Here is a 21,457-nt window from a genome sequence, read left to right on the forward strand (position 1 = left end):
GCGCGAGAGTGCTCAGAGCGGGGCATTTGCCCCAGGAAGCATTCTGTTACACAGCAGTAGGAAATGGAGTTAATTAAATACATCTACAATAAAAACACATTGTTTTCATTTGCTTTGTTTGGGGGTGGAACTCCACATGCAGCTCAGATCAGCTTTTCCCCAGGTCTATATTTGAAGCAGGCTGGTATTTGTTCCTGTAGACCACCCCCGGCATTTATTAGAGGCTAGGTTTTTGTTTGACTACCGCTTTATATTTCAAGATATACAGCATTAATCAGTTGATTAATGCGCTTTTTTCTTTTATAAGAAACAAAACAAAAAAAAAACAGATGCAGATTCTGAGGACTATGAAAGGGGAGAGAGAGAAAGGGAGAAAATTGAGGCAGGGTCCAGCAAAGAGTTCATTAGTCATGATTATTTCACACGCCCTCAGTCAAAATACCTAAAAAGGCTTTTTAATTCTCATCCACAACAACCAAAAAACATTGCTATTGCTAATGCGAAGGTGTTTCACCACAAAGATAGATTCAACAGAAAATGGCTGACCTATTGTGAAAACACTGTATAGAAAACCTTGTCACATGTGCACCAAAGGGAAGAGGACAGTTCAAGGACGCCAGTTATTTCCAGCTGGATATGAAGCATTACACGGTATGCAGGACTATAGCTTGATCTAATGTGTTCAAAGCCAAGGACAGCACTCCTGGTGGAGGCCGTCAATTGACTATGACTTGACAATTTACTATAGTTTATTTACCACCTTAAAAGTGTGGATTATTTAAAGCAACACTATGTAACTTTTGTTTACATTAAAATAACAGCTTCAAAATCAATTTGATGGTAACCTTGACTTGTAATATGGGGAGTGTCACCTCCTTCATTCCCACCCCGCCCCGAACGCCTGTTCTTGCACTCTGTCACCTCTGTGTTTGGGTTTGGGCTTGAAACCGTGGGAAAAGTGTGTTAGGCTTTATGTCACTACGTCACTTCCCTGCCGTTTGGCTCAAAAATTATGAACTTGCCGGTCAAAATGTCCGGTCATAGTGCTCATACAAAACGTAGCGTCCTCCACCTCCCCGACGTCGCGGGAGAGACGTCACTTTCATCGCGCCACAGGCTTTGTTTCACCCTCTGACTCGCACGTGCTGGCCCGGTAGACAGTCGCGTCGGTAGCAGGGGGCCCCGTCCCTCCCCACGCCCTCTCTTCCCGCAGCTCCCCCGGAGCCATGGACTGGGTGCTTGCTGAAGCGCTGAGGTCCGTGCAAGGATCGCTGTAACCTATAGGTGTACATTATATTTGCGTTTGTAACATAAGACTGTTATTGAAATGTGACTAACAAGGTTCAAATTTGTCGGGTAAAATAAATTATTTTCGTACAAGACAGTTGTGTAAAAGTGCAATTGCACTGAAACTGTAGGGGTGCAAATACAAAAAGTTACATAATGCTGCTTTAAGGATTATAATAATAACATTTATTAATATCAAGATTCAGAAATATTTTGATAACAGCATATCTCGTTGTTAAGTTCAAGTTCAAGTTCAAGTTCAAGGCCTTGACCAAACGTTCCATAAGTTCTACTGCAAAAGCAATACATTTTGCTTTATCAGTAGGACGTATAAATGTTTGTTATGAAAAATCAAAAGCTGCTGACTCTTGATAAGGCTTACCGGCGTTGGGGTCAAAACCGGTGTGTATGCTGAAGACTTTTTTAGCAGAGAAGTCAATAGCATTGCTGGTAAAGCGGATGCGACAGCTGATGGAGGTCTCTGGGTGGAGATGGGCAACAGCTTCAGTCTGAGCAGAGGAGCAGGATCCTGTGAGGCAAAACAAATTGTGTTGAAGAGGTGCAAAGATCATTTGCAGTTCCCACTCACGTCCAAGAAATAATTTCCCAGGGCATTTCCGGCACATGTTTCATGACCCACAGGTGTATTTATATTAAAAAAGGCCATCTCCACTCACATATTTTTACATCTGTTTATGTATTTCTGCTGATAAGACTGACAAGACCTTGTGGTAGGTGGGCATGGTTTGGGCGTGGGTCATCGGCGAGCTAGCCCCCTCTCCTGGTCCAAAAGGGAGGTATAATGTACCAGTAAATATACAGGGGGTAGACATCAGGCTCTGTTGGAGCTCAGCCTTTGACCAGTTGATAAAAATCGATGGTCAACTGGTTTCCCCTGGTGTGACTCACCTGTACTTCTGCGACACTCAAGCAGAGGAGGTTACTGAATTGCTAGTACCGAAAAGCCATTGGCTTTTCCCGGTTTTTTTTCCATCGTAACCTGGTCACCTGGGTTACGATGAAACACTGAGCTGGATTATGGCCCGTTTCTATCGGCCGGGGATTCAGGCAGACCTGTGACGGTTGTTCTGCGTCCAGCCACGACTAGTCAATCTGCCGGCCACCCCAATAGCGCCACTGCGTCCTGTTCCCTTACTCAAGGACCCCTTTGAAAGAGTTAGGATGGCCCTCATAGGGCCATCAGACTGGAGTGCACAGAGATACCACTTTGTATTAGTCCTGGTGGATTGTACAACACGGTATCCCGACGCAGTGCCGCTGCGTAACATCTCTGCAAAGAGTGTTGTACATGCTGTTTCATGTTATCTCCCGAGTTGGAAACCCGAAAGAGATTCTGACTGATTGAGGCACATTATTTATGTCACGCACACTCAAGGAACTGTGTGAATTGTTGGGTGTTCGCTACATTCAGACCAAAGTGTACCATCTCCAGACAGGTGGTCTGGTGGAACGGTTCAATAAAACGCTGAAGAACATAGTTCGTAAGTTTGTTCACAAGGATAGGTCCTCGTTTTACTTCCCACGTCTGGCTCCAAATTACTCAGCAAGTGGCAAGGGCCCTTTGCGTTCACACGGTGAGTGGGGGATGTTGATTATGAGGTTTTATCATCAAGACTATGTGTGTGTGTGGGGGGGCTACCCTAATTTACCGCCTCCCCCTCATAAAAGCAGAGAAGAAGGCGGCCCCCGTCTCTCTGGCAACAACTGTGGTGGAGAGAGATGAGTTGGGAACAGAGGTCCTAAAGTCGAATTAACCCAACGGTCCCTTGTGATGACCATCGCTCACAGGGCCAGAGAGAAGAAGTGTTGATTTGCAACGACGGTTTGCTGATGTTTTCTCACCTTTGCCAGGGCGCACCACCCTCATAGACCACCACATCGAAACATCCCCAGCGGTACGTTCCAGCCCTATCGCTTGCCTAACCACAAAAAAAAGGTGGTCCAGGAAGAGATCAAGACCATGTTAGACATGGAGTGATTGAGTCCAGCAGCGACTGGTGTAGCCCCATTGTGCTGGTCCTGAAGGGTCCACCCGGTTTTGTGTGGATTATCGCAGGGTGAATGGCGTGTCCAAGTTTGATGCGTATCCAATGTATAGGCATCAATGGAGGGAGGGACTATATCTGGGTAAAAACTTGGGCGGCAGGCAGGTGTGTCCTCAGATAGAGAATTCAGCGGCGATTGCGGCCTACCCAAGACAAAAAACAGGTGAGGAGATTCTTAGCTGTTGGCCAGATGGTTCCCTGACCTAAGCTGGGCGTCTGCGTCGGGGTGGAGGGAGCAGAGGCTCAACCGGCAGCAGCAGACACAGCTGTGTGTAGAAGTGGAACTAATTGAGAGAGGCTTTATTGGTGCGGTGTGTAAAATTTACGGCACAGAGTTGGCAGAAATGGAATATAATATAAGTATGTTTTAGTGTCTAATCCCATCAAAATAAGAATGTTTTTGTTACCTTAGAATGAGTGTTTTTTTTATCTACATAGGGTTGCACTGCCATGTTGACTACAGTAGCCCAGAACGGACAAAGGCTGTGGCAGATGGGGAGGCATGGTATTGCCGTTGGCTTGATGTGATGGGAAGTCAGGTCACCAGGCTGCTCACAATGGGGCTTCCGGCTGTGACCAAATAAGCTGTTTGGCTGGTGGTGGCTAGTGATCTGTTTCTTAATGTCTGTTTTGTCTTTCGGTGAAGACAGAGACAGCCTGAGAGAGCGCTCAGAGCAGAGAGAGCGCTCAGAGCAGAGCGCTCGCTGTCTGGAGCCGGAAACCCTCCGTCTTTTGTTCATGGTATCTTGTCCCGGCCTTTATCTCTATTATTGTTATTATTATTTGCGCACTTGAGAGTGATCTGTGTTGAACTTGTAAATAAAACCCACAAGCCGGCGAAATGTTGCCAAACCTGTCTCCCTCCGTCATTCCATCGAACCCCATAGCCAGCCACTTTGCCTTTTTCTTGGCTACCATCCCTTTCACGGAGAACGCCATGTTGTACCGCCATGGTGAAAAGTATCAAGTTGGTTGCGATCTGCAACCTCACCCTAGATGCCACTAAATTCTACACGCTATGCTTTGTGTCTCATCTCTGTCTCTTCTCTCTCAAAGTGAGGCTGGGTTCTGACCACAGCACAGACCACGGCCAGAGGAACAGGAGCACCCCTGAATTTCAGTTGGTTTCTTCTGGAGACTTCTGACATGAAGTTATAGTATACCTGTAGCTCTGGCTTTATATTAGTTGTATATAATATTATATAAATATCCACTATAAAAATAGTTACACAAAAAATATTTTGTTGCAAATTGAATAATCTCTTGAATAATCCCAGGACCACTCGTGTTTTCCAGAACATTTTGGGCATTTTCAATTCATATTCCACGACTTTTCCATCACAGGGAAAACAAATTATAAAATTTCAGATTTTCCAGGATGCTTGGGACTATCTACTTCATTTAAAACCTGCCATGGGTTTTAATTAAAATAAAATAGATAATAAAAAAAACAACATACAAAGCTTACATATAAAATTACAAAAGCTCAGGGGTTTGCTGACATTCTACTACTGTAGAGCAAAGTCTCAATACCTATGAGGTTGGTTCCTGTTTCTCTGGTGTTGAGCAGGACCTTGGCCTCCTTGTCGCTCTTCACGGCTGCTGGCTGAGCCATAACGGCAGTCATTGTTGCCGGTTCCACCACTACCTGAACACAATACAAACACGACATTCACCAAAACACAAGCAGCTTCAGGCCGTTCATGATCTGTATTGACAGTTAAGTCGCACTGCCCTAAGGTTAGCAATGGTATTTCACAAATGAAAATGTCATGGGATGAATTCATTCTGAACAGAGTGCATTTGTCCCATGTATGTAAATGCCTTAGTGAGTCATCAATTTGTTAACATAATATGTGAATATGAATTCTTGAGATTAATGAATGACATCAGTCATTCATTCACTTGCATTTAGAAGTTAATCTTTATAATTTCGAGCAAGCCGTATTCTGGAGTTGGAAGAATCAAAAGCAAGTAGCATACAGTGACATGATTAGCAGGGGAGAAACGTAAGGCCTTTCATGCCCAATTTTAGAGCAAAATCTCCACAGCGCAGCAGGATATAACATGTGCACTGACCAGGGAGACAGATCAGTGAAGGAAAGGTCTCTAAAGCGTGATTAAGAACGCAGTTATCTATTGTACTGTGTATGCCTCCTTTTAGTGTTGAAATACAAGTGTATCTCACACCTTGATAAACCAACATAGAGCAAAACCTCTACAGAGCAGTGAGGTGTGCAGCGTAGAAACCAGAGGGGTGTGCTGTTTGCATAACTATATCTATCAAACCTGTTTTCTGTTAGCTCATGACAACATTTACTACTAATACTAAAACAAATACTACATTCTGATACCTCTCTGTATGTTCTCAGAATGCCCGGTATCTCGTAGTACACAGTGACTACACCCGAGTCTCGGGCCACGGCTGCCCCTGTTTTCGGATCCACTTGAAGGACACCACTGGCCGTGGATTTCCACGTTCCAAGAGCGCCTGCAGGGAACACAGCTGATTGACCCCAGTCTTCAAAATTCATCGACACATTTAGACTACCACACAATATTCCAGATTTAGAAAAAAAAAAAAAAAAAAGTAGAATATAATATTTTATATTTATCAATATTTGATAAATATAAAATATTGATAATTGATATCAATTATTGATATCAAATATCAATATTTTTTGTACGGAAACTTGAGGAAATTCAATCAAGCAACGAAACAAATGCAGTTTAAAAGAAAATCAAATATGTTTTCAGTCCCTTGTTGAATTACCAGATTAATACTAACAAGTGTTTCTCATCTCTTCCTTTTACGTTTGGTCAAAATGCTAATGAAGAGTTGACTCTTTACCTTCAAGGGAAACTAACGGAGTGCTGAAACAAACCACGTCTCCCACCACCAGTGTGTCAGCCTCTTCTGGATCGATGGCGTGCACGATTGGCAGCGAGAGGTAGTCCGCCAACCCCATCTGCTCCTCATCGCGCACCGCAAGCAGGGTGAGGCCGACGTTGACGGTCCTCACTATCAGAGTGTTGTTCCTGGGGCCCATGCGCACCTGCACCAGGTCATCTCTGCGCAACGGAGCCCAAATATAGGGGAAATTATGCCCTCCGTGTGTTACAACATTATTTTGTATGATTTGTATTCTAACTGAGGGTTATCACGGTTGAAGGTAATAAAAAGAACGGTGGAATGCCTTGAATAGCAAGACATTAATTTGGTCTAGTGGGCTATATCTGGGTCCAACTGTGCTACACTGGTCCAATTATTTTCCAACAGTTTCCATGTCCCCTTCTGCTTTAATGCCACTGCTGAGAAAACGGGGTCAAGCGGCTCCCTTCTCAAATTCCAGCAGTATCCGGCTGATTCACTGGGGTAACTACAGAGTCCAATTATAGTTTGAATGGGTTACTTCCCCCCTAAAATTGTTTTCTGGCACCTAGAGAACAAGGTAATGAAATAACTTTATTGGGCAGCAAAGATGGGGGATCATCCATCAACAGGAGTGCACCCCCCCATGTTGGAGATGGAGAACTTATAGTGTATTTTTCAATATGACAAGATACCATCTCCTTTCTCATAAATAACATTCAATATACGTGACAATATTGTGTACCACAGAAAGTGAAGCAGACAATTGATTTGATGAGCAAGGAAGTGTATTGTTGAGTGAACCGCTATGGTACTCTACAGCATTGTGGGTGGGTCAAGGTAGAAGTGAAATCAACAAGGAAATTATGTTTGCAGGGAAATATTGTGCTGTTAAAAATGTATTCTAAAACTGTGCCAAATAGTGATGAGATAATACTGCTCATATCTTAAGACTGGATCTTTTGGCTCAACCTATTGGTGACTTTGTGTATTGACGTGCTGTAAACAAAAGATTTACGACACAAACGCTATAAACCAAATGTCAGATCATTTCGCTGCTTCCAATAATATGACAGTAGAAAATCACATCAAATGTTGACAACCCTGCAAAATGAATCCCAACAGACCGGTTGTGTCCATTTCATTTGTGGGTCAGTGATTCACACAGGACCGAGGAGTGAATAATGTTTTCTGTTCTACTGGTAGAGGCATCATAGTTTTGGTGAGGTCATTACTTGTATGGCAGAGTTTAAAATAGTGAAAGATTGGTTCACGGAGGAATGGGTGGGGTTGCACAAACAAAGCACTCAAGTGAGGCGTTGGTATGGATATACGGTTTATAGCCAAGAATAGCACAGATTATAGCTTTGCAACCTCAATGCCCAAATCAACCTGCAAATATATTTAAAAAATAGCATCTCCTGACACTTTGCAAGCATACTGTGAATTAGTTTTCACTAATATAACCCATGCATACAATTGATGTTGGGACATAGACAGAATCATTTCATGTGTAACGTAACAGGACTTTTTTGTTGTGAGGTACCTGTTGGTGTGAAAAGTCAGGAGAGAGTTGGAGCTGTGAAGGACCTCTCCCGTGTTGGAGTGGAAATGGACGGTGAAGGTGAGCACCATGCCCAGGGGGATGGCCGACAGGGTCTCTCTGCTCGACATTTGAAGAGCTGGGCTGGTACTGAAGCGCACGTACGACACAGGGACCACCTGGGAAATCAAGGGAAGAGCTGGTGTCGTACTTCACATATCCAAGGTCAACGTCGGCCGTCATTACAAGGGTCAGTGTAATTGTTCACAAAACAGAGTGACTAGATGTCCACCCCATTGAGCATTAGCCTGGTCCCTGAAGCTTATTTTAATAATAGATAGGAAATAGGAAATCACTGATATGGATTAGCTATATAAATAAAAAAGCCTCTCCTGTAGGCTCACAGAGTTAACCTTCACAGCAATGATGAGGGTCTGAATGACACCGAAGGCCTCCAGTAAGGTGACGAGCAGAGAGGAGGAGCCAGTGAGTGAGTTGGAAGACAGCGTGCCCTTATCATCCACTTGCGCAACAACAGCCTGGTCGGGGTGTTCAAACATCCGATACGAGAGGGGTCCCACACCGTCCCTGTTGAGATGTCATTCATGGTTATTCATTAAAATGAGTCTATATCTCTTGATTACCAACATGCTACCCCAGTGGTTCTCAACGTGGGGTTTGGGGACCCCCAGCGGTGCTACTAGAGCCCCCTGGGGGTCTCCAACAAAATTATTACGTTAGAACCATTGGAGAATGTATAATAATGATTGTTTTGATCATAGTTTCACTGTCATCGGCCTAATGCATATTACATTGAGGGTCCTTGATATAAAAAAAAGTTGAGGATTATCATTTAGGCCATGTCATCACATGTGTCAGTGGAGGGATCCATTTAAAATATGGCTTGGAGTGGGATGTTACAGCTCTGACATTTACAACTCACAGGTTGGTTTGAAGTTTGAGGATTGAGTTTGGGGCCAAGAGTATCTCCTCAGCCTTCACTTCTGGATTAAGCATGTGCAGCTTGTCGTAAACCTTGATCAAAGAGAATAGTGCAAACCCTTATTGTTAGGGGGTTTAATTATCCTTTGATGCTTTGGTTTAAGCGACATGTCATATACTCTAATGAGAAGTCACAGATGCATTCAACTCTGACTTATCTCCACCATTATCACTTGAGATAGCTAAAATTCAGATCTTCGTTGCAGCTGAGGTTTGGAGCAGCAGGGGTCACAGTGACGATGAGAGGAAGAGCGACGAGCAGGGATCCATGTGAAGAAGATCATTTCACCCCACATTAAACCACCAGAGGCAGACTGAGGCCTATTATAGTGCGTTGTCCTAGTGTGAAGCCCGGGGGGAAGGGCTCAAGATTGTACCTGGATCTGCACTGCATCACTCAGCTCCTGGACGTTTCCCTCCAGCTGGCCAGCCTTGCGGTCGGTGGCTCTGAGCACTACTTTGAGTCCAGTCTGTCCTCTGGTTCTCCCGGTCAAGCTCATGGCAAAGTTATGCTCAGAGTGGAGCTGTATGTTGGCCTGAAGGAGAGAGGGACATTAGGATGACAGAAATAGCCAACATAAATCAAATAAAACCCACTGCCGGCGAGCTGGAATGAGACAAGGCAGATGCTTATTTTATCATATTGTGGGGAGAGCATATCTTTGTTTGCCCTAAATATGTCAATCTGATATCAAGGGAGTGGAGGGACGACGAGAGACAAAAATAGAAAGTCGCTTATCGGCAACATCTGTAATTGGCAGCATATAGAAACATGTGAATCTGTCCTTTGTAGGGGAAATGGAGGGGAGGTGGGGTGTAAACCTGCATGTGGTACTACCTCATTGTGCCGGGATTCGACATCCAGGATCTCTCTCTTTGTCGTGGACCAGTGGAAGACAAGGCCAGGGAGAGCATTGCCAAAGGAGAAGGGCGTCTGACTGTTGGTCAGACCCATTACATAAACAGGCATCTAGGAATGCAAACAACACCAACGTTTTTATGACAAATTGAAGTTTCCTTTCGATAGCAAGATAAGTGATTATGTAGTGGAAATTAATCTCAACATTAGAATTTTCCACAGAACTACTGACCGGTGAGTACACAGATTTCCTTCGCTTTCGCTCTAAAACAAAAGTATAAATTGAGTTGGGTTCCTTGGCATGAAGCTGATACTTTGCCACCATAATTTCGGTTCAGCATTAGGCTTAGGGTTTTTACACATCAGAAATGTTGACTGATCCAGAAGAATACTGGGTACTTTTTACAAATATAAATATTTTAAGAACCAGCAGATACTCTGGAATATTGCTCAACATTTCCACCTCAGAGTTGTTCCACACAGTAACGGTACCTGGGTCCCAGTCTTCATTCTTGTGATGGGGGCTCTGATTTGAATGGCTTTTAACTTTACAACTTCAACTTCTACTACATCCTGAAAAAGGGAGAACAGATTTCTCATTTGTAAAGACTATGACATAAGTCAAACGGTCTTTTACTGAGATGGGACTAGTTTTACCTGAGATACAACAACCAGTTTCCCAGTCTCAGCATCGACAGCTTGAACCAGCCCCGTCACAGTGACGTTTCCGATGGTGATGCCTCTAACGTGGCCTATGCTGCTGACAGAGGCGATCTCCTCATTGGCCATAGAGAAAATTATGTTGGACTGAGGCTGCGGCCATCCCTCAGATGTGATCTAAGGAATAATCAGTGGGATAAAAACATAAAACATAAACAGCAATAACAGCGTCAATGAGACAATAATACCGCTAAGCATTTGTCTTTGGTTCCCCGGACACTGCGGGTTTTATTCATTGTGTATCATCAGCAGCGTCTGATAATTAGCTGAAGGCGATTAGCCTTTCGGGTGTTGAGCCAATTAACGCTTGAGAACCAATTAAAATGATGTGTTGCCTGTGTACATTACGGAGTTAAGATTCTGGAATTAGCTGGCTCCTCAGGTAGCTGCTCTCGCATGTGGACGGAGCATATACTTCGTTCACAAACTATAAACTGGAAGTGTAAATTGAGCAGCCTATTTCGGCTCTTGACTCTGTGTCCTGGCAGAAAGTCCCATGAGGGGGAAGGGCCAGAGACCAGCATTTGTCTGACAAACGCAGGAGAGCACTCCAATACATACCTGTATCATTGATCCAATTAGCAGAGTCATTTTCCTCGGGATGAGTTTCAATTTTGGAAACACCTGGAAAGTGGATTTAAAAATTGAATTAGTTGCTCAATCATATATGACAAAGTAATCAAGACTCCTCAGTCAGTATGTAAGACAAATATTTAGTATCTCATAAAAAACATTATACCTCTATTTGCTGAGGGGCAGACACTTTTTTCATTCCATTTTTGTCCACTACAACAGCTGAAACAGTCATCTGGCCAATAGAGAGACCCTTGACTTGGAAAACGGCAGTATCTCTCTCCGTCAGCCAGGAATGCAAACTGGTTGGGGTCGAAAAAGGGGAGAAGATTGTGTCAGCAGTGTAAACTGAGGCCTGCTAGGGGGTCCGGGGGCATGCCCAGCCGTAAGGAATTTAAAAAATATACAAGCCTTTAAATGCTCACTTCTGGTGACCCATTAGGGATTTGGAGGGCAGAATTCATCCACTATTAGCATCCAAGTTTTTAGTGTGGGCAGGAAACGTATTTTTTAACCAATGGGGTCGTGGATGCAAAGCTTGGGCCTGTCAGTAGCAGTGCATGTGTGCACTGCTACTGACACATTCACACAGCAGAGTATGTGTGCGAATGTGAGGCACAAAGAGAACCGGGTGAGAAATCATGGCAGTGGCGACCCGAGGGCCTACGCCACACTGGAGCAAGTAGAGCGATCAGGCCCATTTTAACGTTGGGGGCATGTGGGGCCAGGCAAATCAGACGGCCCTATTATGCAGTTGTGGTGTAGAGTTGGTGTGGTTTGAGCAGCTACACCTGTCCTGGATCTAAGTGATTGGGTCAGAGTGGCTGCATACCTGTTGTCATTGGTTGGTCTAACAAGCAACAGATTGAAACCCCCATCCCCACACACATTCAGGATAGGAGCCCTGTCATGACACATGTTCCACCTAGCCATCTCTACAATAAACTGGTGTTTACAACCCCCCTTCTCCTGTGTCTCTGACCCTGAAAACGGCACTTGGGTAGCGCGTGGTAGGAGAAACTTCCACACTGGCACCTGGGGAGAAGCAGGCGCAGCAACCACCACAGGTAACCATTGGCAGCTAGCTTCTCTGCCCAGCAGCCATCACCAGGACCATTCAGCAGCCAGGCCACCCCTCCAAGTAGCCTCCACGACACTCAAGACCGGCCACGCCTTCACCAGCCAACACAGCAGCTCGAGGTCCAGAAAAGAGGAGGGGAGTCTGCTTCGTTGCTTTGGTGGAAGGAAGCCGGTCGACCGTAGTGTTCCGGGAACCAGGTCCTCTGGAAGTGGACCAGTTAATTTTCTTTGGACGTTTGTTTGAGGTATAGGATCCCTGTGTCAGAGTCTGTATTTTAGGAGTTTTTTTATTTTGTGTTCTCTGCTTGGTGGAGGGGGGAGTAGGCTTCAGCCAGGAATTCTCCCTGGCCTCAGTTTGGTGTCGGGGGTATGCGGTGTGGGGCTGGTGTGGTTTGAGCAGCCACATCTGTCCTGGATCTAGGTGATTGGGTCAGAGTGGCTGCATACCTGTTGCTCGTTGGTTGTTCCTACGAGCAACAGGTCAAAACCCCCATCCCCACACGCACAGTCAGGATAGGAGCCCTGTAATGACATGTTCAATCTGCTCCTAATAATTAATTCCAACAGGCCAACTCTCTACAATAAACTGGTGTTTACAACCTACAGTCTTCAGTGCCTGAGGGCCCTGAAAACACCACTTGGGTGATAGGAGAACTGCCACAACAGTGCTTGTTTCAACTATATTAATTGAATCAAAGGTACATTGAGAAACTCAACTTTTGCTTGACATTGACAGAAATTAGTCTTTTAAGAAAAAAACGGTATGCAAACAGTAAACACTAAGTGATTTTGGATTTAAAAACTGCATTTCACCGAAAGTCTAGTTTGCATCCCTGGACAGCTGGAGTAATGCTCTGAAGATGAGAAATACGTGCATAGAAACCTTAGCTAATTAGATGTCCTCTGTGTTAAGGAGGCTTCTCACAACTTACTGCAGAGTTGAAATTCCAGAGGCTACTTTGAGTTTTAGATTCATGAAGTTGAAATATTTTGCAAGGAATGGCTTCTCATTATCATCCAGGACTCGCACATGAGCCCTCACAGATTTTCCAATCTCCACCTGCAACGCGGGGGATAAATGGCCATCAGGGAAATAAGAACCCGTGGTCACTGTAAACAGTCACCACTAGGAGTTACAGATGTGATAATTAGAGCTTGGAATTAAGCTTGAAGTACAATTCAAAAAAGATTTGGCATGTAATCCTGTGCACACAACATCAGGACACAAACACTGCTTTCATTTAATGGAAAAATAAAATATATTCAGAGGCTTAAATCTGCATAAGAAAAAAGATTCAATTCAAGCAGTGAGACACCAACCTTGTCAACCACCCTGACGTAAACCTCCAGGATGTCGGAGACATGCACTTTGGCCTCGACAGGAGCAGGGAAGGCTAAGCAGAGGTCATGGACCATCACCTTCACCGTGCCTGGACGGAGTGGAACAACCTGAGCACATATACACCACATTATTGGTTAAATGCATTTTTCCACACTTATTAAGATTTTGTACATTCCAAGACATTATTATTTATTTATTTATTAGTATTGTGTGGAAGTTATTCGTTATGATAACCTTATTCACATATTAACCTAGTTTCTAGAGGAACTTTTTTCTTGGGAATTCAATAGTAGTCTAGAAAGTGTACCTGTACTCTTTTCTCTGCTTCTTGGAAAAACACCTCTGCTATCTCTCGAATGCTGGTATTGACGAAGAAGTGGCCTGAGCCCTCCCGCAGGGCCAGATTAGTCTGCAGGACAAAGCGCATTAGAACTCGTGAAGACAACGCAATGAAATGATTCCAAACAGAAGGTTACTCAAACTAACCACAAGTCAGTTAATAGACGCATTTTTCTTGGAACAGAAATCCCCTTGATGTTACAAGTGCATCATTATTACGACAAAAACGTTATAATCCTCTTACACGGGTCACTAGCTGCCTTTTAACCCCAACACCTGATCCACATGGATCCTACATAACACAATATTTGAATAGAGGGGTCACAGAGTCAAAGCAAGATGCAATTTTTTATGTACTATAGCAGCAAAATTGTCCTATGTTGTTTAAGAACAAAATTCTAGCCAGGTTAAAAGAAAGTACAAACTTCATTGTGGTAATCTCAAATCTGTCCCTTACCCGCACATCTGGGTGGTTGTATATAGTGACTGTATCAGGGGTAACCGTTACATCCTCAACCAACAGAAGTTCCAACGTGGCCGAGACAGGTGTGAAGGGATCATACTGTTGTGAAGAAAATGTAATAGTTAATATCACCATATTTACAGATGTACATGTTATGCAAACAAACAATGCCGTTATTGCCGAATTGTTCAACAGCAACAAGCTTTGGAATTAAAATCTTGTGACGCAATAAAGCCCAATGACAGCCAACTGCTGCAGCCAACTGCTGCAGCCAACTGCTGCAGCCAACTGCTGCAGCCAACTGCTGCAGCCAACTGCTGCAGCCAACTGCTGCCAATGCAATTTAAGCCTGAGTTTTATCGAGCCAATGACACCTTGACCAAAGTAGGGTTTGACATCAACACCTGTCCCCTTGCTCGGGGCAAGTAAACTGTGTTCGGGCAAGTGGAATGCCTCATGCAGTTCTCTGATCGGGCAAGTGAAAAATAAATGTGAACTCTAATGTAATGTCATCTGAAAATTAAATGCGTCCTGTACCGCTGAAGCCGAACTTTTCCAGCTGAGCTCTGTGCGCAAGTGGGGGGGTGGAGCTGAAGGAGCCAGAGCTCACAGCTTGTGAGTTCTAATCATTTAAAGAAATAGTGTGATCCAACTCAATACAATGTCTACTTGATTGTCCACTTGAGAGGGCAGAACGGAGAGCGGCAGCTTTTGAGAGGTGGCGTCAGCACCGGTACGTGCGTTGGATTGTGCTATCAAAAATAAGATAATGTTAGACGGAAAATGCTGCTAATATATAATCCGTAGAATTAAGAAAAAAGTTTTAATAAGAGACAAACATACCGAGCGGACACGGACGTGGTGGGCCGAGGAGAAGAGACTCACTTAAGTTGCAGTAGCATTGAAAAGTTTGTCTCAGCTCCCAAAAAATTATTTCAACTATGAAATTGTATGAAATAATTTGTTTATAAATCCAAATCCCTGTTGGTTTTATATTTTTTTATAGGCCTACATTTTCATTTTGGACAAGTAAATTTGGCTATCGGGCAATTAAAGCAGCTCAGCTCACTTGCCCTCAGCCTGAGGGCAAGTGGCTTAAAAAGCTTACTTAATGTCAAGCCCTGAACAAAGTTATGTTGAAAAACAAATACTGCTCGAAGTGAAAGTGGATCATAGAGGGAGGATTAATATTTGCTCACATATTGTGAAAAAGTCAGTACAGCCAAGTCAGGGTAGTAAAGATAATTCATGTTTTGTGCAATGTTATCATTTATGAGGATTGCCATACTGTCCAATAGAGTCGTTATTCCAAAATTCTCGAAATAACCCTATATGACACAGAAGGGTATTGGTGAAAGCACAAAATCATAGATTCCTGATTCTTGGTCTTCTCTTTTGCTCTTACCAGACTAAGAACCTTAGCAGCTTCCAGATGTAGAAGTTGGTAAGTCAGAGCAGTAACTGTGATGGCACTAATCCCAGTTTGATGGTGGACAACAACTGTCTGACGACCTGCCAAAGTACATAAAGAGGAAATCATAAAAACACAAGGGATAGACTGGGCATGAACAGAGGCTAGATCAGGTGCCAAGTATCCAACATCCACCACATCTGGACCTTGCCTGAACTTTCTGTCATGCATCTTTCCTATTGAATCATCCAAGCTAATGTCAAACTGTCAAATCATCAAATTACAACTGCTGGAGGTCAGAGAACAACTTCAATTGTACACCTGGATGTGATATTTTACCATGGACTTTCCTTTGTTTGTTGGCCTCTTCATACAGCTCCAGCTCCATGGGCATATTGGGTTCAATGCTCGCCAGGGACACTTTGGTCGATTCCCACTCCATACTGAGGGAGCTGAAGTTGTCAAATTTTCTGCCTTGACTGTCGAAAGCAGCCAAATCCAATACTGGGTTTTGGTAATTTGAGACAGGTACCTATGTATAGAAGAATAACGTATGTAGTTTGCAGGAGTGAAATAGCCTTACTTCGAAACAAGGATTACCATGACCTATTATTTGCCTGCATTCTTATAAATTTTGTGTTTTATATCATTTACGAGTATAGGTGCCATTTTGTGCATTTCTTACTTCAAAGAATTGTACAGTATACAGTTCAGTCAGCAGCCGTACCTCCAAGGATTTCACACGGTAAACATATCAAAAAGTTACAAGTTGAACATAAAGCTTTTTAGCTATGTGGTGTGGAGGTGGTGTGGTTTGAGAAGCCACACCTGTCTTGGGTCTCGGCAATTGGGCCTGGGATCAGTGTGGCTGTATACCTGTTGTTCGTGCCATCCCCACACACACACAGGAGAGGAGTCCTTGTCATGACACGTTATCCATGTGCACCTTTCCCACTTGCTACAATAAACTGGTACTTTTCAATCCCATCATCTGTGTGATCGAGGGCCCTGAAAACGCCACTGGGATGGCGTGGATCAGCCACACTGGCCCCTGAACAGGGACTCTCCGGCACAGGGAAGGGACACAGAAGGGCTGTTCAAAGACGCCCTTGAGCCACCAGCAGGTCAACGGGCAGCGACCGCACCAACCCTCTCCCGACTGGCAGCAGCAGCACCCATGGTGTCCGGGCGGCGGACCGGGGGAGAAGCAGCTACAGCAACCACCACGAGTAACTGCTGGCAGCTAGCTGCTCCACCCAGCCGCCACAGCCGGGACCGTCCAGCAGCCCCAGCAGCCAGGCTACCCCTCCAAGAACCCATCGCAAAAGCCAAGCACGGCTTCACCTCCAACAGCCAGCACAGCAGCGGGGAACCAGGTCCCCTGGAAGCTGACCAGTTTTGACCAGTTTGGTTTTGTTAAGACATTTTTGTTGGTTTGAGGTATGGGAACTCTGTTTCAGAGACGAGTGTTTGATTTTTTGGTATAGGCTTGTATACCTGTTGCTCGTTGATTACTAGGCCCAATTGCCTAGACCCAGGACAGATGTGGCTGCTCAAACCACACCATCCCGACACCACAAGCTACTTAGATCCTTGTTAGGAGACACATACCACTTTTTTGTTCTGCTGCATAAGTGGGCAGGTCAGGTCGAGCTGTGGGATTGTGTACACCGGGACCAAGGTGAGGCGAGAGGGGGGAGCACACACAAACTTGACCACTGCTGGCTCCACAGCCGGATAAGGATTGGTCAGACTGGGCCTGTTCCCCACGGTCACCTCCAATAACTTAAAAAGAGCATCAAAATCAAATTTAATAACAAAGAAAAAAAATACAGCGAGAAATATGAAGAACAATTTGTTCCCCTTCAAAATGCAATCATTTTAGCAGATCTATATTGACGTGAAATTAACACGACTTAAGCCAACAATTCCATAATGACATGTCTTCATTGGATCAATGAAAAATAATATTCTGAAAACCAATGACTGACTGTGGTTTGTTTTTCTGAAGAATCTAATTCTTTAGAATTCTTCGGAGTGAGAACTGTGATTACATTTCATTTTAGCATTATTCTGCGTTGTTTCCCTTGAAGTACACTGAAGACTAACTCCATTTGGAGAAATGCAACAACAGGCGTAGATTTGGTTTTGACATGTTTAAAGAACCACACAGCAGAACAGTATAAATGCTACAGTATAAATCATGTTCTTTCTATCACCCAGTGAAATTGTATCATTAAAAGATTGTTACGGTCACAAAACAGTTAAGCACCTCACTGATCTGACAGCACCGAGAAGGTATAAAATTACAACAATTGTAAACTCGTTAAGAAAACCAAACACAGAAGTTGGCGGAAACATGGCGGAATTTGAGGCCAGAATCTAGAAGGTAAAATCTTGATCTCACCTGTTCTCCCAGGGTCCTGCAGGTAGCTCTGACCCAGTGCTGGTTGTAGCTGTGGGATGGAGGGCCAGTCAAAGCCAGGCTCACGCTACCCTCATCCTCAGCATTCGGGTTCCGGAAGAAATGTAAGGGTTCTAGCAGCCATGGCTTTGGTCCTCCCTCAAAAAGCATTTCTTTAGATGAGCCCAGAGTCACCAAGGCCAGAGAGACAGGGTCAACAGCCTGCAACAGTGAATAACAATGACTTAAAGCAACGCTAAGTTTAAAGAGGGTAGCAAAATTGGGCCATGCTATAGCTGCCAGAGCAAAATGAGGGAAAAAAACCCAATATGCTGCATTATTAAAAAGGATTTTGTGACCCTGCCTGACCAGAATAAGACAATAAGACAGAATAATTCCCAAAAAGGGTTGGTGCAAACAACATCATATTATGTGAAAAAAAAATCAACAATTACTGAATAATTCTTGTAAATTTATGTACTCCATAGAAATTTGTCTTCTAACCAGAAACAACAAAAAATGTTATTTACTTCCGAGCCAAAGTAGGGGAAACAAATCAAGGTTGTGGGCGCTTGATGCACATTAAAATTGTATACAACACCAAGGAGAAAATTTGAGAATAGCTGGTCCTTGCACTTTTGTCATGACTGCAGTGAGAGCCTGCGTGTATGTATATAAAATCAGATAAGACAATCTGCTGCTCTGAGAAAAATTGAACGTACAAAATATATAACGATAACAATGCATGACAATTCAATGCTTGACACCATAACAATGTTGGTAATATTTAGAACAATTAAACCCTGTGCTGCCCCTCATTGATAAAGTTAATGCCAAGGTATCCAATTAACCCTGTGAAGATTTGCAGATTGAAATATCAGTAAGCTCTGGGAGTAATTCCCCAAGAGCTAAAATTATAGCAACAAAGTGGCTGAAACTTAATATTAGAGAAACAAATTGGTCTACAGTGGAGAAAAAACACATTACGTGTAATACGTTTACACCTGGGTGTATCATCAGTCATGGGTGATTGGATTGTAATCGGATAGCCATTAACGACACAAAAACATAAGATCTCAAAAAGGAGCGGGGCTCTGCGACTGTGGCTGGTCGCTGTGGGTTTGGTGCCTCGTGGTATTGGGGGAGTGGGGCACTGTAGGTTTTCACCAATATATATTTCGCACAAATATTTAATTTTCTTTTTGTCTTTTAGGAAGAAAAAAAGACATTGCCAGAGTCCGATCTGAACGGTGGCGCTCGGCTGCAAAGAGGAGAAATTGAAATGAAAGCTCTTTATATTCTTTAATTTTAATTATTTTTCTTCTTAAAAATGCCACTCTGATCCTAGCTGTGTCTTTTATAGTTAGGGGTGTAGTGCGGGGACATTGGGCAGAAGTACTTCGCTTCTCCACCGGCTGCACCACAGGGGAGAGCAAGCGGACAGTGAGAGAGAGGAACGGGTGGAGAACGTTTGCTCTGATTTAATAACATTGCTTTAGGGTTTTTGTGTCCAGGGATGAGGGCTGGACCTTAAAGCAGCAGAGGGAACAGAGTCCCTTCGCTGCTTCAAGGTCCAGCATGTTACGGATTCCAGGTGGGAAAGGAGCTTGCTGTGATCACACTGAGTCATATTGACATGCAACAGTATTGTATTTGGTTTCAAAAGTAGGCTACAGCTTCTTGTTTTCAAGTTTTCAACAATGAAGATGTAGACAGGTGACGTCCCTATTCTGCTGGGCGTTGTTCTAAAAAACTGAATCCTCAATCCTGAATAATAATAGTAATCATAATCATCATAATAATAAGAAAATAATAAAAAAATATTTTTTGAAAAATAATAAAAGCGATAATACAATGTTTTATGTTCCTATTTATTACAACAACAACAACAATTACGACTATACAAAAAACTCTTCTTTTGTTCTCCCTAATGGGGCACTTCACAAACTGGAAGAACGTTGCCAGTGTTTTTATCAGGGTGACGTGGTTAAAATCCCGGGAAATTGCAATGAATATTGCTTCTCCCTCCTTCCTCCCCTGCCGGGAGCTTGGAGCTCCACGACTCCGCTGTCAGCTCCGTCCTCACCCGAGGCTACAGGGTTTATTATTTTATTAAATTAAATCCTTTTAAAATCATTTTATATTTCTAATTTATACGTTTATTAAATCAGTGTGATTCTCCCCAACCGTACATTATGTTATACGTCCCACTGCAATAGACTTGACCAGGGGTCCTCAAACTGTGGGTTCCTGGGGGTCGCCAAATGTTTTCTGGGTTTGGGCAGATTTTTTTCTGAACATGCACAAAAATAAGGCAAATGTGTTTTTTTTTATGAATTTTTCACAACATTAAAATGTTGTCCCTCGCACATCGGGACATTTGGTCACCCATTGAGTGGTGTAAAGTTACACAACAGCTCATGAAATATGTTAAATATATTAAAAAACCATAGCAGCGCAAATTGGATTTTACGGCACAAATGAGCACAAATGCAGCACGAATGAAAATGAATGAGAATGAACGTTCTCTCACTCCCTGTCCGGACACACACACGCGCACGCACGCACGCACAGTGTGTGTGTGTGTGTGTGTGAGTGTGTCCTGGAAGATTTCAATATCCCGGAAAAATGGGAGAGATTCCAGTCAAATAGCATCTGTGTTATTTGAGCTTAAAAACAATTGATAAGCAGGCTATGTAGAGAATGACATCATCATGGCCTGTAGATGTGTGTGTAATATTTTTTATAATATTGAGTCCCATCAGTCAACGCCATTTTAAAAATAAATAAATACAAATTATGAATATTAATACATACAAAATAACATTTTGATCAAATGAAAACAAGATAAAAATGACAAGTAGGTTTAAATAAATGATAAAGTTTGTGGTGTTGTCCGTCTTCATTGAGATGTGACAATGAATATTTACGGTCTGCTTTGGGTCGGAACTTAAACACCAAACTATGTTTGTGTCCCAACGACACATCGTCTTTCTGTAATCGCTGCGGCTCTTTCTCCGCTCTGCGTGAACTGTGTGCGTCTACTGTGTATACACGCACAACCGTCCACCAGGGAGGGTGGTAATAGTTCTATATCACTAAAGTGATTGGTCAGAGGTGAAGCTTTCAGATGAGCTTTAGATCGTTCAAGCTGATTGGCTTCCCGTTGCAACTTGTCGAGCGCGGAAATGAACAGATCTGCGGAATCTTTTTAATGGAAATGATCCACCCCAGCACTAATTGTAATTGTGCTTGGTGGGAATTTTTTTCACCGGACAATATGACCGGAGAGATTTAAATCTGACGGTCTTCAACAAATCCGGTCAAAAACCGGCAATTACCAGATAGCAGCAAACTCTTCACACACACACACACACACACACACACACACACACACACACACACACACACACACACACACACACACACACACACACACACACACACACACACACACACACACACACACACACACACACACACACACACTCACTGC

General features: G+C 43.5%; 1 protein-coding gene across 1 annotated transcript in view; it reads right to left on the reverse strand.

The window, feature by feature from the left end:
- Positions 1-1,102: 1,102 nt before the first annotated feature.
- Positions 1,103-21,457, reverse strand: part of LOC307241253 (nuclear pore membrane glycoprotein 210-like) — a gene marked incomplete at both ends in the record, with an annotated part of 32,209 nt that continues 11,854 nt past the window's right edge. Inside the window, 22 exons of the mRNA XM_080015293.1 lie at positions 1,103-1,278; positions 1,670-1,816; positions 4,887-5,001; positions 5,708-5,844; positions 6,205-6,425; positions 7,772-7,947; positions 8,182-8,356; positions 8,712-8,803; positions 9,148-9,306; positions 9,609-9,740; positions 10,122-10,202; positions 10,287-10,466; positions 10,911-10,973; positions 11,089-11,224; positions 12,935-13,062; positions 13,323-13,451; positions 13,652-13,753; positions 14,141-14,245; positions 15,552-15,658; positions 15,897-16,089; positions 17,169-17,342; positions 17,965-18,183. Of these exons, the coding sequence (XP_079871419.1) occupies positions 1,103-1,278; positions 1,670-1,816; positions 4,887-5,001; positions 5,708-5,844; positions 6,205-6,425; positions 7,772-7,947; positions 8,182-8,356; positions 8,712-8,803; positions 9,148-9,306; positions 9,609-9,740; positions 10,122-10,202; positions 10,287-10,466; positions 10,911-10,973; positions 11,089-11,224; positions 12,935-13,062; positions 13,323-13,451; positions 13,652-13,753; positions 14,141-14,245; positions 15,552-15,658; positions 15,897-16,089; positions 17,169-17,342; positions 17,965-18,183 (3,147 nt within the window). The remainder of the gene's footprint in view (positions 1,279-1,669; positions 1,817-4,886; positions 5,002-5,707; positions 5,845-6,204; positions 6,426-7,771; positions 7,948-8,181; positions 8,357-8,711; positions 8,804-9,147; positions 9,307-9,608; positions 9,741-10,121; positions 10,203-10,286; positions 10,467-10,910; positions 10,974-11,088; positions 11,225-12,934; positions 13,063-13,322; positions 13,452-13,651; positions 13,754-14,140; positions 14,246-15,551; positions 15,659-15,896; positions 16,090-17,168; positions 17,343-17,964; positions 18,184-21,457) is intronic.

Source organism: Zeus faber, assembly GCF_960531495.2.
Source record: "Zeus faber genome assembly, chromosome: 15".
In the NCBI taxonomy this organism is placed as follows: Eukaryota; Metazoa; Chordata; class Actinopteri; order Zeiformes; family Zeidae; genus Zeus; species Zeus faber.